Genomic DNA, 9,126 nt, shown 5'->3' on the forward strand with positions numbered 1-9,126 from the left:
GATGGTAGACATGTGTTGATTTCCACTACCACTTTGAATAACCTTTTCCTTATCATAAAATAGAACCAACCTAGATTTTTTAAGATCCCACCCTTCTAGAATAGAGTACTAATGTATATATTCGAAGAAGTAATTCAAATTTATATTAGATATTCGTCACAACTTATTAAATATAGATAAAATTATATAATCTTAACTAAAATTATAAAGAACACCTTACACTAAATGATTCCTTTTCAACTATAATAATTAGAAATAAAAAACACTAAGCCCTTATAACCCTCTTCAATTTATTCATTACATTTAGTATGCAAAATTTAATCAATTCGAAGAGATCTTAAATATATGGAGGCCTCTTACATACACAATATTTAGCATGCAAACATTTATTTTGTTAGTGTCACCTAAAAGATTTTGTCAATCCCACTATTAATGCTAGTAAGAATTTTTGCATGGAAAAAATACTTTATTCTAATTTATTCTTGTAATATCCAAAATTGCATACACTTGTAATATGCAAAATTACATGCCCTTCTAATTTCATGTGATGTTTTATGCTAATTTTTCACTTAGTGTGTTCCTAGGCTCCATTTAGCATTGCATTTGCCTTTTTCCATCTCATAGAGTTATGTATCTATTTCAATATTTATTTTTGTGTAACCTTTTTATTTTTTTATCATTGTTATTATCCTAACTTATCATTATTTAAATGTAGATTGCTTGGTTAATAGCATGGCACATAATCACTCACATGACACACAAGCTTCCTATGATAATTGATTTTTTAGTGAGTATATTTGAATGTTTTTCTACTTGCAACTTGCCCAAGTCAATGAAATCTACTTAGATGAATCCAAATGTCTTGCAAATTCTTACAACTTCACAATTTCCTACAACTCTAATTTGGCATACTCAAATGTTGTGAAGGATAAATTGTAAAGAATATCCAATATGAATTTCAAGGTGCCAATTCATGTGAGTCTGCCAATTCATATTTTCTAGTTTTTCCTTTTCTCTATGTCAATTATAATTTTTGGATAGAATAATGTCTTTCTATTGTATAAAATGACTAGCATTGTATTACCATCTCCATAGAATGCTAATATTTAACTTTATAATATCTAAATTTTTGTTATATAATAATTTTATAATATTTATCATTCTAAAATTAAATTAAATAAATTTATATTTTAAAATTATATAAACTGTTTTGAATTTCTAATTATATTAAAATATTTAACTAAACATTAATTAATGTACCACTAAGAATGTGTGATTCTAGTTTTCAATTCTCAAGGCCCTGAGTGGTGAAAACTTCTTTTGATAAGAATAGTATTTTTGGCTTCTCCTTAAACCTCTAAATACTACATCTATCCCCATAAGAGAATATTTTTGTTAGAAGGATCATTAACATTGTTGGAGATGAGGAGGATGGAGTGGACGTCGATGTTCCTTTCTCTTTGCTGCTACCTTTGCTTCATGGTGTGGGTCCTAATCTTTTTTTGGTGCGGTAGTGCTGGTTCACTTTAGGATTTTGTGTTGCCCAGGTTTCGAGGAGGCTTTCTATGCCTCTCCCTCCCAAAGCAGGATCGACTTGACTATTTCTCTACATCTCTCATGGCAGAGGATTGCTTTGTCTCTTGCTATTGGGCTTGGATGTTTGCCAGATGCCTGCCTCCTGTGAGGCAGGGTATTTGGGTTTTTGTTGTTTTTCTTGTTGATGGCATTGACATTGTCTTTTTGGCTATTATCAAGGGGTTTATTTACCACATTTTCTAGGCTAGGGTTTTTAGGGTTCTGACTCTTGACTTGTGTGGTTTACTCCCTACTTGGCTTTGTGTGGGGAGGTTTCCTCGTGAGATTTTCTTGTGGGCTATGTTGCTGTAGGGGAGGTTGTTTGTGGTCTTGGCTACCTTTGCTCCCCTTAGCTTTTGGTTGCACCTGCATCTTCTGTTTCCTCTGTCTTTGCAGGGTGTGAATTTTTTGGGTGCCTCTCTTTGGTGGTGTTCATTGCATTTTGGTGGAATGTGGGTTGCTTCACTAGGCTTCTCGGCTTTGACTCCTTTGTTCTCTACCTCTCTTGTGAGGGTTGTTAAGGGCCTTTTCGGCTTTTATTTTTATAGGTTTGATGATGCTAGGGATCTACTTATCCCTATTTGCTTCAAATGGGTTGTTCTTGGTTGGCCCCCTTCTAGTAAGGCTTCTTTCAAGGCGAAGACTACCCTTATTGAGGCGGGGTTTTTAATGGTTGTTGTGTTGGGATTTTGGCATATTTGGCTTGTGCTGCTCTCTTTCCTGTTCCTTATTTAGGGGGGAACATCTACTATTGAGGTGGTGACCTACGGATGGAGGGAGGATGGCTACTCTATATGGTCTTCTCTCAATGGGTGTAGCTCAGATGCTGGATTGTGGCTCATTTGTTTTGTCCTTCGGCTTGTCTTCTTCCCTACTGCTCCTTTTGAGGTGGGCTCCTTTCACATGGAGGTGTAGAGAAGATTTGCAGGTGTGGAGTTGGTTTGTTGCTGGTCTATCAAGGCTAGATGTTGTTGGCTATCTCAGGGTTCCATTTTTTAACCCTATTTGAAGGTTTGAGGAACCTTAGAAAAATCCCTTCCCTTCTATACCTAGTGTTTTGAGTAGCATGTTGAATGGTCTGGCTGCCATTCTTTTTTGTCTTTCTAGATAGTTAGCTTCTGGAGTTGTAGGTTTTGGGTCCTTTGAAAACCCTTGCAGCCTTGCAGGCCTCGGGAGCTTTGTTCTCTCCAGTTATTTTTCTTTTGGAATAAAGGTTTGGGGTCCTCTTCACAACCCTTGAAGGTTTATGGGCCCTTTGAAAACCATTTCTTGTTTTTTGTCTGTTGTTTTCGCTTGGAAGGTTGTTGCCTTCCTCTTTCTTCTAAAGGTTCTGGGACCTCTCAAAACCCTAGGGCCAAGGCCCTCTCCTTGCTTATCTAATCAAAAACATTAATTGATGTTAATGTTGAATAGTGAAAATTGTTTCACTGATATATTTTAGCTAAAGTCAATTTTTTTTCTTATACTTATACAATTTCTAAATTCCAACAAATATTATATTTTTTACATTGAAGAAATAATTAGAAAAGAGAGCTAATAAACTGTCTTGAGATCTGTCCCAAACAGTAAATTTCTTAGTTCCTCCGAGAGTTGAGTTTTATTTTTTAATAAGAATCTTTGGCAGTAACCGATAAATTACGTTGTTTCCTTAGAAATGCCTTGAAATACTCCCATCATTTCCTCTTAATTTTATTGTGGCTTCTTCAATCTGTCGTTCTTATTAAGAATGATTTATGGAAGCGTCTTACTCACGCAATATTTAGCGTGCAACGTTCAGCCTGTCAATGTCAGATTGCATTACAAATACTTTGAGTGTGCAACAAGACTCTCTTCTCATTTGTCCAAGATTTCCAATCTTATCTTTACCTAGTCGGTGTGGTTTCTCGTAGACTTGTAAATATCGTAGTTCCTTCCAGAGATAACGTTTCTTTCTTCATAAGAATCCTGGGAGCATCATGATCACGAGACCTGGTAAAATTAGGCTCTTTCCTTAGGCATGCCAGGAAAGAGGCTCTTCTTTTCCTCTTATTTGACTCGTGGCGTTTCTTTATATAGCTAAGACTGCAATTGTTTTATCAGAGTTCAAATCATGGCATCTTCTTCTTCCTCCTCATCTAAGCGAAAACGTGAAATGGAAGAGAACGCCTTTGAGGGGATGACACTTACGCCTCTTTCTGCTACGCCTGCTAGTGATCCAGCTTTTCATCGCTACGATGTGTTTATTAATCATCGAGGTCCAGATGTGAAAAACACTCTGGCCAGCGTCCTTCACCAGTTTCTACAGTATTTGGGCTTAAAAGTTTTTCTTGATTATCCAGAATTACAACCAGGCGATCCCTTACCCGCCACCATACAACAAGCCATTCGCAGCTCTCAAGTTCATATAGCTATTTTTTCCCCACGCTACGCTGAATCATCCTGGTGTTTGACCGAGCTTCAGCTCATGCTAAATACAGGGGCGAAAATAGTTCCCGTGTTTTATGACGGCGTCTTATATAAAGACCTTCGCTATACTGAAAATGGTGTATATGCCCATGCATTCGATACACATGAAAAAAAGGGTCGGTTTACAGCCGAAAGGATTTCCCTGTGGAAGAAATCCCTTCATGATGTCTCCTACATCAGTGGTATTGATTTCCATCTATCTGATGGGTAAGTCTTGGTTTTCCAAAAAGTATGTGTATTTCTGTACTTATTCATTTGTTTCTCTTCGTTTATGTTTAAATTTCATCATTGGGGATTTGTGATCAGGAATCTGGGGCATGTATACAAAAATATTGTCGATACTGTGCTTAATGAAGTGAGTGTGGCTAGAAATAAGTTCAAGTTAGAAGTTGCGGATCATCCGGTTGGACTTGACGAGGTCATTCAAGAGCTTGAGGTGAAAATATCCTCGATTGAACAGAACAACAATGGAAATGGTAAGATTGTGGGGATAGTTGGAACAGCTGGAGTGGGTAAAACGACTTTGGCCAAAGAATTCTACAATCGTAAGTATCACATGTTTTACAGATCAAGCTTTTTATTTGATGTAGGGGAAACCCATCGAAATAAAAATATGATGAAGATGCAACACAAACTGATGTGTGATCTAAGAATTCCTCTTTCACTTTCCTCTGCTACTTTTGAGCCCAGCAGTCCAAAAGAAGGCGTGGGGGTTGAGATGATCAAATCTCAACTTGAACGTTGGTACTCCAAGCCATTAATAATTTTAGATGGAGTTGACCATGCTGATCAGTTGGAAGCATTGGCATTGAATGAATTTTTAAATCACGGGGCACTGGTACTTGTGACTTGTCGTGATGCAAGTGTTTTGCAGTCACTAAATGATGAACTCGTAAAAATTTATGAGATGAGAGGACTTGATCCTAAGTATGCCAGGCAACTCTTTTGCTGGCATGCATTTCGCAGATCACATCCACCTAAAGGACGTGAGAGATTAGTTGAAACCGTTTTGAAAGTTTCAGGTGGCTTGCCGTTGCACCTCAAAGGTATGGGTCAAGAGATTTACCCTATGCAAAAAGATATAGATGCAGAACTATAAGCCGTGTTGTTTATCAGGACTTTGTTTTTTCTCATTCTCAGTTTTCTTTGGCAAGCTGTATCGTGCTTGAAATGCTCTCAAAACATTAAATATTTATGTGAATATTCTCTCTGTTAAATTTTTACTATTTTTAGTTGAATATCTTCTTTGAGAATTCACCCTTGGCAAAAATTAATCTTAAGTGGCCATTTTATTATGCTGAAGGCATTATAATCGGAGAAAGAGCTGCTGAACTTGGGAAAATGGTGGCTGATAAATCCTTATCACTGTTGAAATGCACTATTATCATATTATACTTAGCCGGTAATTTGCATTTTCGTTATGGCGGTGGGAGGTCCATTAAATACAACACATAAACTAATATCTTCTTGTACCATGGCAACTTTGTATGCCTTTAAATTAATGCTTTGCATGCAGAAATATTCATTTAGGATTTTTTGAGTTTCCTTTGTTCAGATTGTGCTTCTACCTCGCTGCTCTTCAGTGGGAGAGGAAGGGTGAGGTAGTCTTGTAGCCATTCTCCTTAGAACAAGTTTCATGATTTCAGTGTAAATACGAGAGTCGTTAAAAATGCTTTTGTTTAAATAGGCATCATATATTGTCTGAAGTGAAGCCCCTACGCTTACCCGAATGATTGCCCTAAATTTCTAGCAATCTTGGAAGGTCATCCTTAGGTTGCTATCCTAGCCAATCTTTGAACATCACTATAAAAGTTCGATTCGTTGACTTTATTGTGATTTATTAAATTCTTTTTGTTTGCATTGGAAAATCACTATGAAAAGTTTCAGGTATAATTTCAATTCGGTGTTCAAATCTTTAACTGATTGTTTGTTGTTACCGCTCTTTTTAGCCTATCTCGCAATTGGTAATGTTTGAGTGGGGTCCTGTTTTGTTTCCTGTGTCTTAACTGGCAATATGACAAGACTTGAGACTTGTTTTATCAAACCCATTTAGATTTTTACTGCATATTCTTAGAATACGCACAAGAGACATGAATTTTATGCTTTGAAGAAACTCTTATGTTTAAGGAGTCAAAAATTATAATGCTTTTATATCTTAAATACACAAAATATCAAAATGATTATCTACTATCTGGATTCTTCTTTGGAGGCATATATATTTCTTGTGATAATCGCTAGCAATCATCTTGTAATGCCTCCCACCTTTGCATTCTGTCATTTGATTATTTTGATCCAAATTAGACTCTTTATATGCTTTAATCCACGACTATACATATATTATTCTTTTGTAATGACACCCACCTGGTGCATCCTACTTATGGTTATATTCTTTTGTTCATATGATGTTTTCACTGCTGAGTGGATAGTAGTTTATACATGTAGTTTTAGTGATGATCATATATGCATGATGACTCTAGAACGATGTGACATCATGTTATATGATGATATCTGGATTATTATATGAGGATATTCTAGTTTTATTGGCGCTATGTGATTACTTGATGATGTAATGTTTTGATGAGATGTGATACCACTAACCATGGTTTCTATGTGATGCTGATTGGGGAATGATTAATGATGTTTCAGTTATATTATATTATAAGTATATGTATGCACAGGTATTTGTATGTTTTGGTTGATGTGGGTACAAGGCATTAACTCTACCTAGCTTCAAAGTTCTGAGCGTGACCATATTTTGTGATGGTCGTTATAGGAGATAACACAAGGCCAAACATGTTTCCTAGCATAAGCCATCATTCCTAGTTAGGATAATTCATTCCTTAAATCATGTGATCACACCTTCAAGTCACCATTGAGGCAATGATCTGTTACCCTACTACGTAATATGAGAAGTTTGTAAACATTGTATATGCATTAGTCATGAGTTGCATGATGTCATCACTTAAATATTCACACTAGTGATATCTAGCATTATAGTTGTCATATAGTATCATAATGTGTAAAATGTTATACAAACATTTAAATTAATATTAATGAATGATTTTATATGTTGGGATTTTGGGATTTTTGTGGTTTAAAAGTTTAAATATTTTTTTTAAACTATTTTATTATTCCCCTTTCAAAAAACAAGGCTTATAAATTGTAAATTGAACCCATTTTTCACACTTACTGTATTTTTCTTGCTTTTCTTTAAAAAATCCTCTTGTTGGCCATATGGTGATTGTGGAGATATAATGATTTTGGAAAGGAGATTTTATGGATGTTTAACTTCTTGAATTGGATTGTGGAAGCTTTGTTTCTGTTTTAATCTTGTGAGCATTGGTGGACTATGAGAATTGCAGTGAGAATTTGAGTAATTCCTCCATTTATAGGTAGGCTCACTCTCCATTCCTCTTTTATCTTCTATGGATGTGTCTGATGCCTTAGAGAATTTTTTTATCATGATGTGATCTTGTTTTATTTCTATGAGTGTTTGATTGATGCATTTGCTTGTGTGTTAGGAAATTGATGCAATTAAGAGATGTTCTTGGGTAAATTCTGCCCATATTCCCTTGGGGATCTCTTTTGGTTGATGTGTTAGATATTTTGGAAATTCTTGATGGAGTTCTCAAATGGTTTGGTCCCCAATTTGGCCTCCCATACTTTATGTTTTGATGGACTTGATACCCTAAGTAGCTTCCTAGATAAAAATCATAGAACTACTAATAGAATCTCATATCCAAAGTTAGAATTTAACATTTTCTTTTAAAATTTGACATTTTTTGTTTTTATTTTTTATTTTCCATTTGGACAATTCATTTTCATCCATAATTATGTAATTTACTCCTCTAATATGTCTTTTGAGCTATTGACTTTTTCGTGTTTGTTGAGTTATTTCGCTTACTTGCATTAGTATATCATGACAATTGACTTGTAGTATGATAATTTATAATGTCAAGACATGCCTTCATGAGATTTCATAGAGAACTTGTATGTGTGTTTGTGTATTGAGATCAATTTGAGATCGTATTCATGATTAGGAGACCATAAGGTTGCTCGTTATGTTATGACCCCGTTATGCAATGTGAATATGACTTATTGAGATGTTTTTATGATGAATTGTACATGTGTATTATGCATTTCTCTTATTTATGCATAAGTCTAGGATTAGTTCCTAGAGTGAGTCTAATTAGTGTCTCCCAATCGTGTTCCCAACCCATAGTTGGTACACTTGGCAATTTGATTGGGGAGTTTTTTAACAACTGATAACATAACTAAAATAATGGGTTAAACACATAATAAGAAAATTGGACTCATCAAGTATTTCATGAGTACTATCATGAGGCTATGGATATTTTGAGAAGGCATTCCCACACATGGAGTGATAGGGACTTGTTTAGAGAGACATGCCCACACATGTAATGATAGGACTTTCATTATTAACAATCTTGTTTGCATGAAATAATGCTTGGTTCTATATGGTGTGTCCTTAGAAGAACATATGATTACACTCACTACTATTCACTCTAGAATCTAATTAATTTATTAGCTTGAGTAGAGACCCTTGGTAGATTCATGGTTTGGTAGCATCCCCTCATGATGTTGTAGTGCATATTGTTTGTTAGTGTTTTTCGTAAATGCTTTGTATATGATGTGACTGCAAACTGATTTCTTCCTTGTTGCCTTTCTTGAGTGTTTAGGACTTGTGACTATCTCCATGAGTATTTTGGGGTAGATCTAAGGGTTACACATAGTTAGATGGTTTTTCACACCACCATTGGGAATTGGTGGACCTTTTTTGTGAGCACCTTGGAGAGATTCATCACTAACTTGGTCTATTTATCTTCCTATTTCCTTGTCATTGCAAGTAGAAAAGTAATTGTTATTTGATTCAAGAATTTGAACTATTGAGCATTGTATATTATGAACAATGTAAATAGAGAATGATGTAATAAACACATAATGTAATGAGTAGTGTAAATATTAGTTGATCCATATTGGGATTAAGAACCACTCATGAGTATGCATGCTTTATATTTGATTTTAAATTATGATGTTATGATGGAATTGTTGTCTTAGTTCTTTAAAATGAACTTAGACAAGTAA

At 35.2% G+C, this 9,126-nt stretch overlaps 1 protein-coding gene across 1 annotated transcript; it reads left to right on the plus strand.

The window, feature by feature from the left end:
- Positions 1–3,504: 3,504 nt before the first annotated feature.
- Positions 3,505–5,183, plus strand: LOC131046478 (disease resistance protein Roq1). The gene is made up of 2 exons (XM_057980239.2): positions 3,505–4,227; positions 4,327–5,183. The coding sequence occupies exons 1-2, from the start codon at positions 3,665–3,667 to the stop codon at positions 5,117–5,119; spliced, it is 1,356 nt and encodes a 451-aa protein (XP_057836222.1). The 5' UTR covers positions 3,505–3,664; the 3' UTR covers positions 5,120–5,183.
- Positions 5,184–9,126: the final 3,943 nt, after the last annotated feature.

Source organism: Cryptomeria japonica, chromosome 7 (assembly GCF_030272615.1).
Source record: "Cryptomeria japonica chromosome 7, Sugi_1.0, whole genome shotgun sequence".
Taxonomy (NCBI): Eukaryota; Viridiplantae; Streptophyta; class Pinopsida; order Cupressales; family Cupressaceae; genus Cryptomeria; species Cryptomeria japonica.